Source organism: Coturnix japonica, chromosome Z, assembly GCF_001577835.2.
Source record: "Coturnix japonica isolate 7356 chromosome Z, Coturnix japonica 2.1, whole genome shotgun sequence".
Classification (NCBI taxonomy): Eukaryota; Metazoa; Chordata; class Aves; order Galliformes; family Phasianidae; genus Coturnix; species Coturnix japonica.
Genome location: NC_029547.1, coordinates 59250078 through 59265989, shown reverse-complemented (window position 1 = coordinate 59265989; position 15912 = coordinate 59250078). Strand labels below are relative to the sequence as shown.

Genomic DNA, 15912 nt, shown 5'->3' with positions numbered 1-15912 from the left:
GAAGCAGACAGTAAAATGTGTCCTCAGAGGAGTCTGTTTTTCTCTGGTGGTGATATATGTGTTACAATTTAAATATCAGTCTCTATGTTAGAGAGAGTTTCAGTGTCATAATGCTGGAGGCTGGGAATGATAAGCTTTAGTGTCTATAGGCAAGGATCAGGGGGAGGGCCAACAAGATGGACATTCTACAAGCAGCTGGCAGAATCGGCATGATCACCAGCCCTTGTTCTCATGGGAGACTACACTGTCCTTGATCTGTGCTGGAAATACAGGACAGCACAGAAGAAGCATTCTAGGAGATTTCTAAAATATGTGGAAGACAGCTTCCTGACACAGCTGGAGCCTACCAGTGGAATAATAGTAACCAAATGGAATAAAAGTAACCAAGCCCAGTGGATGACAGGAAAGCTGTTGGTGTAGTCTACCCAGACTTTGTCAAAGCCTTTGACATTGTCTTCCACAGTGTTCTCCCGGCGAAGCTGACAACCTGTGGCTTAGACAGGTACATTCTTTGCTGGGTAAAGAACTGGCTGGAGGGCTGGTCCCAGGGAGTGGTGGTGAATGAAGATAAATCCAGCTGTAACCCAGTAATGAGTGGTGTGCCCCAGTGGTCAGTATTGAGGCCTGCCCTGTTTAACATCTTTATTGGTGACCTGGACAAGGGGACTGAGTGCACCTTCAGTAAGTCTGTGGACAAGCTGGGAGGAAGTGACAGTCTGCCTGAGGGTAGGAAGGCCCTACAAAGGGATGTGGACAGGCTGGATTGCTGAGCTGAGACCAGGGGGATGATGCTCAACAAGATCAAGTTCAACAAGATCAAGTGCTGGGTCCTGGCACTTTGTCCACAATAACCCCAAGCAATGCTGCAGGCTTGAGACAGAGTGGCTGGAAGGCTGTGTGGAAGAAATGGACCTGGAGTGTTGGTCAACACTTGGCTGAACATGAGCCAGCAGTGTGCCCAGATGGCTAAGAAGGCTAGTGGCATCCTGGCTTGTATCGGAAATAGTGATGAGAACAGGAGTGAGGAAGTGATTATCCCTCTGTATATTGTAGGAGAGTCTGGTGCTGGTATAGGCTGCCCAGGGAAGCAATTGAGTCACTGTCCCTAGATTTGTTAAAGTCACACTTAGATGTTGTGCTAAGGACTATGGTTTAATTGGGAAATATTGGTGGTAGGTCAGGAGTTGGACTGGATGACACTGGAGGTCTTCTCTGACTTTGGTGATTCTGTGAGTCTACGAATCTATGCTTCTCCCTGATCTCCACATGGCAGGCACTGTACTGCAGGCATAGGGAAATAAAGAGACCAGATGGGTGCAGGATTGAGCCTTTAGGATGAATTTGTTCATTAACAACCAATGGCTTTGTTGTAGAACAGGGTGAGAAGACTGGCTACTATATACAGGACTTTTGGTGAGATCTGAGCAAAAATCAAATGACCCTCAGTGTGGAATTCTCTCTTTTGAAGATAAATCTTAGGACAGGATTTTGTTTAACATGACATACTGGCTACAGCCGGTGGTCCTGCGGGCTCCTGATTTGACTTTGTGTTGTGTCCATGAGCAACAAACAGAAAAAGGGAGTTAAAAAATCAATGGACTATGCCCTCAGCAATATCTTTCCTCTCTAGAAAGAAGTGAGCATGCAAAAATAAAATGGTAAGCAAAATCCAAAACAGGATTGATTTCTGCAATCTTTTTTTCTCTCTCTCTCTCTTTTTTTTTTTTTTTTTTTTCTTACAGGTAGTAGTTGAAAACATATAAGGAAGGGAACAGAAAGTTAAAAGCCAAGTGCATAAATGCAGAAGAACAGGGATAAAACTGCTGGGAAGGGAAGTTACCCCAGGAGGAGGTTGGTCTGCTTTGCCTGGGGAACTCTGTGCTCCTGGAAATGTCTAAAGCAGGTCCTGAGCTAACACAGCCAGCTCGCCAACCAACCCAAGGAGCACCAGCTTGGTGGCTGGGAGCTATCCCCATAATTTGGGAGGTACAGTCCACCTCAAGGAGGGGTGAGGGTGCAGTCCACACCCCTTGCTTGGTAGAGGAACAAGGTGTTTCTCCTCCCACTAAATCAGAGCTTTGAGCTCAGGAGTCTGCAGGCAGGTAGACATGAGAGCCTCCTCACCGCACCCCTCAGACCTGTGGGGAGGCCACAGCCCTCTCATACATGCGCTCCAGGATGCGGTGGATACTGGCAAAGCTTGGCCGGTCAGCTGGCAGCTTGCTCCAGCAGAGACGCATCAGGTTGTAGAGCTCCAGAGGACAATTGTCCGGGCAGGACAGGATGTTCCCATCCCTCACATAGTAAATGACCTCTTCATGAGCCATCCCATAGTAGGGCTGCATGCCGTAGGAGAAGATCTCCCACAGCACCACTCCATAGGCCCACACATCAGATTCTGTGGTGTAGCGGTTGTAAAAAATGGATTCAGGGGGCATCCAGCGGATGGGAATGGCATCATTCTCATTGGCTTTGTAGTAATCAGCTGAATACATGTTCCTTGAGAGGCCGAAGTCAGCGATTTTGACCACCATGTTCTCCCCCACCAGGCAGTTCCTGGTGGCCAAGTCCCGATGAACAAACTTGCGCTCAGAGAGGTAGGCCATTCCTGCAGCCACCTGCTTGGCAATGCAAAGCTGGCTGGTGCAGCATAGTGCCAGTGGATTGGGGAGGCAGGCCCGTGCCTCCAGGCCACCCTGCACCAGGCTGCAGAGGTTGCGGGGCGAGCGGTCGCGCAGGTACTCATTGAGATCACCATAGGCCATGTACTCAAACAGCAGGCACATGGGTTTCCCAACAGCACACACACCTGGAAAAAGATAGATGCACCATTCAGGCCATTTGTAAAGAAAGAAGTTTCTGCTACAGCAAGACTGAAAAATATCCAAAAATATTTAACACAAAGCAGAGATTCCCAAGAATGTGTGTGGGGACAGAGGAAAATGTGAAACATGCAAATACCATCAAATATCATCATGTTTCTCTGTGTCTTTGAAGATCCTTCAACAGCAATCTAAATCCAAGTGTTGTGAGAGACACTGCCAAGTAACTAACTCAGCACTACCAGTGGGCACGTGCTTGGTTCTACACCAGCTTTATCAGGGTGCAGCACGAGCTGTGGACTCTCCTCCCACAGTGCAACAGTGACTCAGCTGCATCATGCTGGTTTGTAGAGAAGCATTCACCCAATGTTTTCTAATGATCTACTCATGTGTTTCAGGTCAGACACACCAATTAGATGTACCTAACATACATATTTTACACGAAAATTTTGAAATAGGAGAGTCTGTACTGTATTAGTATTGTGTGTGCAAAGCTTATCAGTTTATCATTTAAATTCACAAATTTCTTAACCAGATTTACAGAGAGCACAGTATCATAAAGCCAGTTAGAGAGATAGGCAAAAAGCCTTATGTGCCTGCTATTTAACTTGTCAAGCAGCAAAAGCCAGCATTTGAAGTGTATGTGTTTTGCTTCCTTAGGGGCATTCATTTAGCAATTGGTGACCCGGCTTATTGTGAAATCTGAAGTTCATGTTGATGATCTAACATGTGGATCTTTGAGAAAAGAACAGATAGCTGCTTCCAGTGTGATAAAATCAGGATCTGAAAAGCATGAGGAGAGTATGTGAGGGCTTTGTAGTCTACGTTGTGCTCTAAAACGTGTCTGCTCTCCCCACAGCCCCTGAATGTGAGACAGGTTTGTTCCTGTACCTTTGACTTTGCCTGACCTACAATGTGTTGACAATAAACACAGTGTTTACTTGAGATTGGGGCATTTCCTGCCGTTCTCTTCTGTTGAGAAAGTGCTTATGTCAACCCAGTTTTCCCAGACCTGGGGTTTATGCACTTCCAGATTTTGTGGAATTTCCTACAGAAATAAATTAGGATCTCCAGTGCATGTTCATGGGGATCAGGTCTGCCTATAGCAACCCTGGGTGGGACTGCCAGGTGATGGCAGTGAGCAGCATCCACTTCAGTCAGAAACTAAAGATTTGCTGAAATAAACTCCAGCTGACAGCTTTCTTTGAAGAGGAATGACCTATTAGCCAAGTTGTGGAACCAAGTCTTTCTAAAAAGCCCAAGAAAACTTAGTTTTGTTTTAGCTGTGAAGGGAGGGGAAGGAAAAGATTGTCATTGTGGTTAGAATTTTTGTTTGTTTGCTTCACTTTGTTTTTCTAATGCTGGTGAATGTTCAGACATGTCAGTAGTAAGTGGGATCCATAAAACTAACAAGACGTGCTTGTTTTTTTTCTTAAGGACCCACAAAATAAACTGCAGCTCCAGGAAGCCCGTGTCTTCCCTGTTAGACATCTGCCCCAGTGATACGAAGCTGGAAGCAGATCTAAGCAGCAAGATGGTCAGCAGCAGGCTCTAGCACAGGGTGAGGAGTCTTTGTTACAAGGTGCTGTCCTGCTAAGGCAGCTGCTTAAGGCCATTTCCAGACTTGTTCTGGTGAAGAATCTAGCAGAGCATGCAGTGACTCATAGCAAAGCTCACCCCTTCTGAACAAGCTATTTTCTCAAATAGAACAGTCCATCGTCACTCAGCACTGGTCATGCATACAGGTTCAGCCCTATGCCCCTAGCAAAACTGCAGTAGATTTGCAGAAGTGCCCCATACACGGACACCTTGTTCAGATACCTAAGAGCTTGACGATGTTTGGATTGTCAAATTCAGCCATGAGGGCTGCCTCCCTCTGGAAGTCGGCCTGCATGTCCGCAGATGCTTCCTCTTTCAGCATTTTCACTGCCACCATTGTGAAAGATTCGTATGGCAGCAGTCCTGGGGCCCTGGAAGAGAAGGAAGCATCGATCAGAGTTGCACATATGTGAAACACAGGCTGTTCCTGGTATAAAATGGTGAAGCACCGACTCAAAATTCAACAGGGGATAGACAGAGAGGTACACCTCTAATTTAACAAGCTTGAAGCCCATTCGCTAATTTTGGTTCCATTTAATGGAATGGAGCTGAGGTCTGACAATTAGTAATGCTCCTGCAAGTGCTGTAAAAATAGTTGCCAAGTAAGAAGGAAGAATGCACAAATATCCCCTGTCAAGAACAAGCTCAAGTACCAATTCACTGTGTGAATCTTCAGCTTTAAGCTACTAATCTGGAGGAAATGGAGTTTCTTGACTCCAAGCAATCACAGGCTCATTTTGTTTCACTATCCACAAGTCAGTCTACCCTCAACAAGTTTAGTTAAGCATGCTTGCCAAAGATCCGGGGGTAGTGCTCCCAAAGCATGGCAACTTTCCGTGCTTCAGATGTGGGTCAAGCTTCAGATATGCATTTTGTTGCCCATGCCTCCTCTTCCCTGAGTCCTGCAGTTAAGGCATGCTCCTTAAGGGCAGCTAAAGCTCATGAACAGTGGCACCCATTTACAACTTGTGCTCCTGCCTGACTGCCTTCCCATTGCTCAAATGCCAGGTTACTTTACTGCTCAGTAGTCACAAGTGGAGGTTCAGATTTCCAAAGCAAACTTCCAGTTTCCTTGTCGTCTACTCCAGACATATGGTAGTTGCAACAGATGCACTCAGATGCTGTAAATGTCAAATGTCAGAAGATGGCAGGATGCCCATCTAGAGAGGAATCTCACAGGCAGCTGGACCACAGCTGAAGGGCTTGGACAAGGAGATCCGGCATGCCAGAACGGAGGAGCTGGTTCCACATTTGTCTACTACTGCCTCTGCTATAGCAAAATGTCCTACTTTATTACCCTGTGCTGGCTGTCAAGGTTCCAGTATAGCAGGAGAGGAGATGTCTTTTAATGCACCCACTGCTGCCTAATCGCAGCACCTGAGAAAGTCATCAGCAATGCTCTGAAGAAATCAGCAGAGCAGTTAAAAGGAGAAACAGGAGGGCATTTATCTCTTCCAAGCAGCCTCATAGTAGATTTCCTCTCATCACTGGCTACGAGAACAGCACAACAGCTTAATATTGCATGCTTTGCAGAAAGAAGCTCACCCTGGGCAAAAGACTGAAGTTCACCCATACGCCTGCTCTCCAATGAAATCCTGTAGTGTACACTCATCTGAATGTGATTTAAGTGAGGTTAAGCTGCACAGAGCTTTTGCTGTTTTTACAGAGCCACAGAAAATGCACTGTACAGGGAGAAATGCTCTGTGCGCAGTCCTGGCAGGCAGCTGCCAAAGTTGAGCCCCTCAGTACTGAAAAAATGTTGTGATCACGAAGGGATGGAGGTACATGTGCATTGTTTCTTTGGGTTTCTTAAACTAACACCTATGCTGTTTCTCATCTACATTTGAAACAGCAGATAAACACACTTTGAACATAAAAGAACATAAAGAGATCTGTGAAAGAGGGATCTTGCCACCCTGACCCTGACCCAATCCTGGTCTTTGGGGCAGCCTTGTCTCCAAATGAGGCCTAGTCAGGATGGACCTGCACTGAGTCCCACATTTTGTTTTAAAGATTAAGGAAACTGGTTACTTCCTCAACCCCTTCAGTGTGTAGGAGCCCTCAATGGACATTGCAGCCTTTCAGGAGGAGCGAGTAAATGATAGCCAGACACTTCCTGTCCTAACATGTTGCTTGACCCAGGAGTAAGTAAACACTGAATCAGGCCTCACAGCAAGCCAACTGGCAAAGGCATCACTGGCACTGCATGCAGAGCTGTGTTTACAGGAGCGGGAGAAATATGAGACCAGAAGTAAGAAGGCTGCTAAACTTAGCTCGAGATGTCCACTTAACACATGTGGACAAGTACATTTTATTCATCTGCGATGGCAAGGTAAAGGTTTGTGTCATGATGGACCTCGTGACCTGGAGGGATGCGCAACCGATGCTGCTGGATGTCAGTACATCAGCCTCTGCTGGTCTGAGAGCTGCACATAGAAACACCATGGGCTAAAATTTGCCCCAAGAATATAACGCATGCCCTGCTGTCACATCCAGGAGAAGGCTGCAAATGATGGGGCATTCTCAACACTGTGTCACGGCCAGAACAAGGACTGCTCTGCACCCAGGCAGCAGCTGTGACACAGTCCTCACTGCTTTGTTCTCGGCTCCAGTTCAGATGCATTCAGCTCAACCATGCAGGCTAACAATCAATCACAGGCCAAGCATCTGCAGTTTTCCCACTGTCTGTCCTTTAAATTTTTGTTATTTTTAGCTTGCTCTATATTAAAGTATGCCTGCGTTTCTTCCATATCTCTTCACATGGAAAAAAAAGATCATCTATTGAAATTGTTTTCTCCACTCTAACAATGATTTAACTTGCCCATAACTCATATCCTAGTGGATATGTCCACAGCATAACTATAAATGCTGAAAGTATCTGCACCTATGTCTGCTTTCTGCACAAAGAGTCCTTCAGCTTGGAAGTTACTGGGAGCAGTTCCACCAGGCAGGTCATGGTTCTGATAGTCCCTGGTGCCTTTGGTCATACACTGCTCTAGACAGTGCAGTGACAGAGTCAGCTACATCCTGGAGTCATTAGCCCCAGAGGACAAAGATTCACCCTGAGCAAAACTGGAACTGGGCAGTTTGTCTATCTTATTTCAGGAATTTAGAAGGGGATTTTCTAAGAGCAGATCAGCCAAAGGTTGTCCTGCAGGCATTATGGAATCTGTCAAGCACAACAAGATGCCTTCCATTCACCCCAGTCTGAGCAGGATTGGGTTCAACTCCGGGTTTTCAATGAAACATGTTTCACATATGAAGAAATACGTGACCTCACCTCCCATGAGGTTTAACAGATCTGGGACCTCGTCTTATGCCTTAAATTTAAAACAGGCAACAATGGCCATGAATTCCAAGAATAAAGACTGAGTAAGTAAGATGCACACGCACACAAAAAGGATGTTGGATCAAGTAGGCTGGAGTTTTAGGGGATTTTTTGTTTAGTTTAGTTTTGCCACTGAATCAAATGGAAACTGGATCAGGATCTAACTGCATCATGACACATTGCCCTCTGTGGTACGTACTGGCCAATGATGACTTTGTAAAGGAGCACGCCGATACACACTGTCAATTTGCAAACACTGGGATATGCAGGCATTTCACAATAGGTCACATGCCACAGCCAGTACTGTTGGAAAAAATTAAGCATTATAAATTTAGCTAAGCTTTTACACCAGGCTTTGGTGTGTGAGTATGACACAGTACCTACTAGAGAGAACAAGGAGGTTCATTTGTGGCATTATATTAACAAATATCAGTGGGAAGAAGTAGCCACAAGAAACAATTACGCAAGCTTGAGATTAATTGTTTGAGTCTTCTACTAATTTTGGTTAGGGTAAATGAATAAAGGATTTCTGGTGTCCAGACAAGCAGATGGTCAACTGCTTATTTCTTCCAGGTACCCCCATACGGAGAGGACTCACACATGGATGTCTTACCTTGCTTGGAAAACTCTCCCAAATGCTCCTTCCCCAATATCTCTCACATATTCGATATTGTTCCTGGGATACTCCAAGCTGAGTAGTTTGGGATTAAGGAGAAGAGGCATCCGCTGGTACATGGGATTAGGGTGCAGCCGGTCCAGGAGGAGTTCAGAGGGCAGAGTGGTGAGTGTCGGAGTTTCTGACTCTCTGAAACAACAGAGCAGTTGTTGGTCAATGTGCATGGCTCCTGATCTACATCTGTACCTTGGGGTTGGATTCTTCCATGATGGGAAAGAGAAGTACAGCAGGGCTGCTGAAAGAACCTTGCAGCAGCCTCACATCATTTCCCTAAAAAGCCATTAGGCTACTTTCCAAAGAGGGACTCTTCAGAACTTGCACCAGAGTGGCGATGGGATTCTCCCTCCTGCAGGAATTTGCAAGACCCGGAAACAGGCAAATTCTGTTTCAGAGCAGTATTTATTGCCTTGGACTGAGTCCCGAGCTTTACCTTTTCTTGTTTTTCCACTGCTTTCGGTGACGGCAGCAAACAACGGTGATAATGCCAAGAATCACGATTAGAGCAAAGCTGGAGATGATTGAGATGATGACATTCATGGAGTATGTGGAGGAATAAGATGGAGGAGGAAGATTTGGTGTCTCTTCATTTGGTTTTCTTGTTCCTAGTGATAACGATGCTGTAATGCAAACAAAATCAGAAGATGGTATCTATTCTATGGGGATGGGTCTTTCTCTCAAGATGTACCTGTGGCTCCCAGCATGCATAGAAACCACAAACTAAAGGGAGCTACAGATCTGAAGCAATGGTATCAGCACAAAGCACAATTATTCGTAATGAAGAACGTGCCATTGACGTAACATATGGAAAGCTTACTATGGCTACAGAAAACGTCAGCGGGAAATCTAGGGAAGATTTTCACTCCCAGAATAAGTTCCCAAAACATAAATGTGGGCATCACTTATCCTCAGAGGAGAATTTAATGCATGCTGGCATAATCCAGGAAGTAAGAGGGACAACAGAGGAGATGCAGCCTGACACATGTAGCATTTGCTAGCTAATTGTACGGAAACTGCTGACCATGGATTAGCGTTCTGGTTGATGACGTGCATTAGGGTCTTCTTGTTAGATGCTGCATTATTAACCTTATTAAATCAATTAGTAAGTCAGCAAACAGTGTTGTCATAGTTTATTTTAAACTATATTGAAGTTGCAGCTCAAAATAAATAAATAAATAAATAGACTAACACAGGAAAAAACCTGTCTCATTCTACAACAAAGATTTTTTTAAGTTTTTCCTCTTCATTAAAGGTTTGCATGAGGTTTGATCCAGCTTGAGACACAAGCTACACATTTAAATTCACTCAAGCAGATTGTCCTGTTTCTCCTGTAGGAGAAACATTGATGATTGATTAATTTTTTGCAGGGCTGCAGTTCTAATGAGATCTTTGTTTAGAGCACCTGAGCACTTCAGTAAAGACCAGTGAAAACTGCAGTTCTTCAGCACCTCACAATGGCTGCCTGCTCTTTTCCTCTTGCATCACCTATTCCACACATGATTGCTGTAATGGAACCTCAGTTTTCTGTACACCTATAGGTGCCAGGCTGTACCCATGGGTAGCAGAGCATCACCGGGTTTACTGTAAGCAGACTTCAAACATAAGGTTGAAACCCTCAGTTTAGAAATGGCTTCAGACCCCATGACAACGCTTGGCTCATCACAAATCCAAGGTAAAATGTAATTTGAGCTTCTTTAGCTGGTACATAAGCTGTCTGAAGTGTCTGTAGCGCTGCAGAAGTATAAAATTTTGATGAACTGCCTTAAAACACAGCTGTGGGCCTGAACCCAATGTTTTCAATGTCAACCATTAAAAGGCAGGGAGAGCAATACCTGAAATCCATCTGAACTAGTATCTGACGTGAAAAGAAGCCTTTTTGCACTGAATGTGACATCAGCGTGACACCTTTGAGGAGCAAAGTGGAGAGGGTTGGGGGGCAAAGGGAAGCATCACTGTGCCCTCGAGGGGCTGAAAGATACGAGTGTCCCATAGGTGGACATGCTGAAGAAGGAGAGCCTGAAACTGCTATGTGCTCCTGGCACCCTCCTCAAACTCTGTTCCCCACTGAAAGCATGGAACTAGCAGAAGTCTCAGCTAGAGATGGCTGGGATGTGTGGGTAGTTTTGGAAGGACATTAGAGAAATGGCTCCAGGGACAGCTGGAGGCAGCTGGAAGTGGCACTGGCATATGTTGCCTGGAGAAGCTGCGGGTGCCCCATCCCTGGAGGTACTCCAGGCCAGGTTGGATGGTCCACGTTCTAACCTGACATGCTGGGTGGCAGTGTTGCCTACAGCAGGAGCTCAGGGCTGGGTGGGCTTCAAGATCCCCTCCAACTCAGCCAGTCTGTGGTTTTGTGATTCTATGTCAGTAACCACATCAGCGACAGCATGTAAGGGTGGGACTGCCCTGACAGCAGTCTCCAAAGTGCCAGATGCAGCAAAAAAGAAAGAGTGGGTAGAAAGGCAGTGTAGCAACTGGAGGAGATCTAAAAGCACCATCATTCTCTCATCACCTTCAACAACTACCAGCCCACGCTCTCCCTAAAACCTGTGCAGCTGGAAATATGTTTCCCTATGCCTTAGCTGTGAGAGTTCAGTCATCCTCTGGCAACAGCCTGAATCAAGCCAGCAAAGACCAGTACAAAACACTATTAAATGCTGTTCAAGCTGCATCTTCAACAAAAATGCCGTGCCCACCCTCTTGAAGATCCTGGAGAAGTCTACTTACTGGTTATATTCTCCTTAAAATCTGTGAAAAGACAAGACAAGGTGTAAGGATGGGTTGTGACACAGCCAGGTGCTAACTGCAGAGGCACAGGCAGGATGGTTCCCACTTCGCACACCACATCTGACCTCTGAACAGCTACTGAGAGGCTGTCAGGCCTTCACTTTGGCTGCAAGTCATGGGTGTCACCATACCCTCCTCACCAAGAAAGCAGCTCTGCAGATGATAGGCAGCACAGCTCCTTACCAAAGAAAGGGATATGGGTGCAGGCACTGGGGTCCTGGTGCAGGCTGGGCAGCCTGTTGCACTCGGGAAGAGCGAGCAGCATCAGCCCCGGCTTGTAAATCCCACGCTGAGAGTTTTCCTCCATTGAGAGCCATTCCTTAAAGCAGTAGAGATCCTTTACAGCAAGGCAATTCTCTCTACATTATTTTGCAAAAAACAGTGAAATACAGCGGTCAATGGCTTGATAACAGCTGCTGCACCTAGCGGTGGTGTGCAGGGGTTATTCAGGCTGACAGAAAACCATTAGTGGGGCTGTGCTTCCTTAAGCCAGTCTGTCTGGCTCATAAACCATAAAGGAAACTGCATAAAATGTAATAGCTTCCTTTAGGAAACCCACAAAGCTACATTTTTAACGAAGCAGGGTTATGCTCAAGACACAACACACATCACAGACTGTGAGGAGTTTCTTCCCATCGTTTCCCAGACGTTTACTGCTGTCTTCTAATAACAAACAGCGTGTCTGGGAGTTATCTTAGCATTTCTGATACATCCTGAAAATCTCACCTGTTGTTCATAAATTTTATACAAACATGCCATCTGTTCAAAACAAGAGGTGAGCTGCAAATCTTAATCTTTTCTAAGCTAAATATTTGCCTACGTTTTCAGTCTCACAGAACCAGCCACCCAATTACCTTCTTTTCTCTGCCTTTCTCTCCCCTTTTTTATCTGCCTATCTGCAGCAACTTCTGTGCGATGCCAGGTGAAATAAGAGACCAAACTGCCTCTTACCTAAAGTATTGCCTCCCTAACAATTTAAATATTCACTGGCAAGCCATACTGTGTATGTTTAAATGTTCCTTAGATCTGAAGCTGTTTTGTGAAGAAGGCCAAGGCAGTAATATCTGCTCTAGAAAAAAAAAAATAAATAAAACATAAATGAAACTGTGCCATACTGGAAAGTTTGACTGTTTGTTGTATTAGTTAATTTGTCAGAGATTCGTTTATTTATTCACTCATTCTTGAGAGCCTGAGTTGCACAACCAGCTTTGAGGTAATGTACAGAGATGATTTTTTGCTGAACTCAGCTGCTGTCCTTTGAAGATGCATGTCCTTCCTGACCAACACAGAATGACACAGTTATGCAGGAATACACTGCTGGCACCCATGCTGAAGGCTTCAGCCAAATTCACCACCTGGCTGGCTGATGCAATTTCATTACTACCAACAGCTCTGGCAAGAGTGGAAGGTCGTGATCTTCAATGACAAACACCATCACTGCAAATCTTCTGCAGCACCAGAAGGATGGAGGCCTCTGGATATTCTTCCAGGGTGGCAGATCTTTTGCAATGGAGGTGGAAGCTCTTCACATCTGCAGGCTGAAGCTATAGAAAACCCAGCTGCCTTGCTCTTGTTTTTATCCACATCTGGTTAATTCCTTCCTCACTTCCATCAGAGCCAGAGCGCAGGAAGATGGTGCAATATATAGATGTCGTTTTTTATGTTAAACAACAATTGGAACAGGAATGACCTTGTGAAGTTTTTAAAAAATAATAAAAAATAAAAAGTTCAGATTAGTTAAGGAAATGAGAAAACCTGGCATCTGAGGCACTGTCTGACACAGAGGGACCTGGATTGCATTAACTGCCTTCACTCCTGAAGACAGAGCATCCTTGAACAAGCCTTGTGTGTGAAGTGCAGCTGCAAAAAGCCAAAGGCCTGCAAGACAAAGACCTCTGCAAGTCTTTCCACTGCCTCTTTAGAGGGAGGTAGTCCTCAGCCCCATGGCTGCTTCTAGGGGAGCACAAGGCAGCCAGAGGGAGGAGCAGTCAGCCTCCTGCAGCTGAGATCATGCCATTGTTATAGCACTTAATTCCCAGCAGCAAGAGCTTGATGAGATCATATGCAAAGATTACTTCACAGTATTATTAGAAGTTTTATGTAACATGACAGAGAGACAAAGACCAGGAGCAGCCAAGGAGGACAGGTGGGCCAGCAGCCCACAGAGGGCTGTTGAAGAAAAGAGAACACATGAACCTGACAAAAGTGAAGGATTTCCCAGCATAAGATTGTGCCCCACCACTTCACATCAGCATTGACTGTAATGGAAATGGAGGGACTTCCTCCTAATATCACTGAAAAGCCCATGGTAAGAGCCAGAAGTAATCAAGAATTATGAGATGAAATATCGCTTTTCCTTTCAAGTAGGAAACCTCTTATCCTAATCAGTTTGCATCTGTATATATGGAAAGTAAAGTTTTTCCCATGTTGTTTTCTTCTGTTTCACTTCATCTCATTTTGCCAGTGTTTATATTTATAAAAGGCTTGCTCAGTACGTTCTAGCTAACCAGCTTCCAAACCAAAATGCACAACAAAAATTACACAGGAGAGAAGAAATGGTACAAAATACAAAAGTGCATGAAAATATACCAAGGGAAATCTGTCTGTCAAAAACGAGGTGATTTCTACGGCCTCTGGGACAATCAAATTTTTACTCTTGATGCAGTTCAGCTGAAAGCTGGTGTTGTCTAGACAGTTTGAGCAGAGAGGTATAAAGCTGTCAGTAGAAAGCAGATAAGATAACTGGAAAGCGACCAAGTCTGTGCAAAATGCTTTCAGGAGACCTCTGAGGTCTCAACCATTCAGAAGGACAGATGATGTCTGAGCTATCAAAGCGTGGGGCAAGGGCTTCGGGGAAACTTGTCCAACCTATGGGCTCTGGTAACAGAAACCAGAGGAACACTGTCCCAGGGCTCCTGTCATGAAGAAAGCCATATTTAAATTCACAATAAAATCACTGAGAAAAATTCTTAAAGGAAAAGAACAAATAGATGTATCTGCAAATTGTCTAGTGGATTTGAAGAAAGACAATGCCAGACAGATCTGTTAGTATTCAGACACATTTGCATAGGCTTTGCCTGCTAGTTGAATGCCCTTCTGTGATTTGCACCAGCCAGCAGTGTCCCAGGAGGGCAAGTCTTCATTCACACCAGTTCTAATCCCTGTTGGGCCACCCTTGAGCAGGGTGAAATGAAGCCAGTGCCTTACTCAGCCCTCACTGACATGCTCTGTGGAGTGCCATGCAAAGTCCTTCACTGACAAATGGGCCAGGCTTGTGTGGCTCAGATATAAATACTATCACACATCTTGAAAATAGGCAGGGAGATGGCGTACTTGAAGGGCACAATGATAAAGGGCAGCACATCAAGGCAGAGGGGAGGAGTCAGACAACAAAAAGCAACCTCAGCACCTGTCTGCAGGATCATTTGTGGATATTTGCAAATACGCTCCTTTCTTAGGACACACACTGCAAGTGCTCTGCATGAGGAACACTGAGCAGCTCATGCAATAAGTGGAGAACACGGTGCACTGTCAGGCTCCACGCTGGTGTTTTCCTCTGTGCCTTTGTCTCAGAGTTGTGGAAGAAGAGATCAGAAAGTCCCTGAGTGCAAAGACAGTGTGCCAGAAACTTACTGTCCCAAAAAGTCCCTGCGTAACTGGAAAAATAATTGCCACTAGACCACATCTGGCCCACATCCAGCTGTCGGAGCACTGCCCCTGTTCCTGCTGTGTCTGCAGGCAAGACGTGCATTTCAGTCATGGCACCAGAACTGGGGGCCACTCTCCTGATAAACACTGATCTGAATAATCTGTTTTAGGACACGGTCCATGAGGGACAAGCGCTGAGTGCTGTTTTTAGGCAGGAACGTCAGCTGCCCAAATGCAGAGAAAAGGGCAACCAGACAGCAAAAAAGCAAGACCTATGGAGAGAATTTGGAGAAAGCTGGTTTATTCTGGGCTGAGGAAAGCTTCTTAAAAACTTGCTGCACAGAGGAAGGAGGAAGCTCTTCTCAGTGGCTGCTGGAGTGGACAGACCGCAATGGGGAGGGCTGCCCATTGGTCTGTACAGCCTGTGTGCCTGGGACGTGCCACACAAGCACCTGTCAGCACAGGATTAGCTGCTGCGTGAGATGCTTTGGACTCCGTGGGTCCTTGCCAGGTCTGTTTGGCTGCACATTCCTCTGGCCATCAGAGGGTACGTGTGCCAGGGGGGAGGTTTGGTTCAGCGGGTGCAGTTACACTGACAGTGTCTCCTGCGTGGTCTTTTTCAATTCCATTGCTGTGGTGATGGGAAGTGCTGAATGATCAGTGTCCTGCCCTGACCACATCTGCTGCACATCCATATTTAGTCAGAATTCTGAATGTGCACATTTCTGATAATAGTAAGGACTACACACTGACCTAGCAAGATCTAACTGATGGCAATATGTTAATTACTTACATCAACAACGCCATTCAAAGGGATGTATCTTTTCAACAGCTGCCACAAAAAGCCTGATTTAGCACAGATCTCTGGGGCCTGGAATTCACTCTGAACCCCACCCCTGAACACTGAAACAGGCCCTCTCTGTGCATGCAGAAGGGAGAAGAAAGGAAAAAACACAGCAATCCAGAGGGCACAGTGCTACTGCATGACTGGGCAGACTCTAACCAGCCACATGCCCACAGAACAAAAGTGGAAGAGGAACACGTTGTTTCTTTAC

General features: G+C 45.6%; 1 protein-coding gene across 3 annotated transcripts in view; it reads right to left on the bottom strand.

Annotated features, from left to right (window-relative positions):
- Positions 1–1003: 1003 nt before the first annotated feature.
- MUSK (muscle associated receptor tyrosine kinase) overlaps positions 1004–15912 on the bottom strand; it is a 40488-nt gene continuing 25579 nt past the window's right edge. Inside the window, exons 10-15 of one of the 3 annotated variants that reach the window (XM_015849892.2) lie at positions 11393–11568; positions 11150–11170; positions 8856–9042; positions 8363–8554; positions 4644–4792; positions 1004–2809 (exon numbers count right to left, since the gene is read on the bottom strand). In XM_015849892.2, coding sequence (XP_015705378.1) covers positions 2133–2809; positions 4644–4792; positions 8363–8554; positions 8856–9042; positions 11150–11170; positions 11393–11568 — 1402 coding nt within the window. In that variant the 3' untranslated portion in view covers positions 1004–2132. Of the gene's footprint in view, positions 2810–4643; positions 4793–8362; positions 8555–8855; positions 9043–11149; positions 11171–11392; positions 15894–15912 lie in introns of those variants that run through there. The other 2 variants (XM_015849893.2, XM_032441387.1) reach the window with 2 other exon arrangements.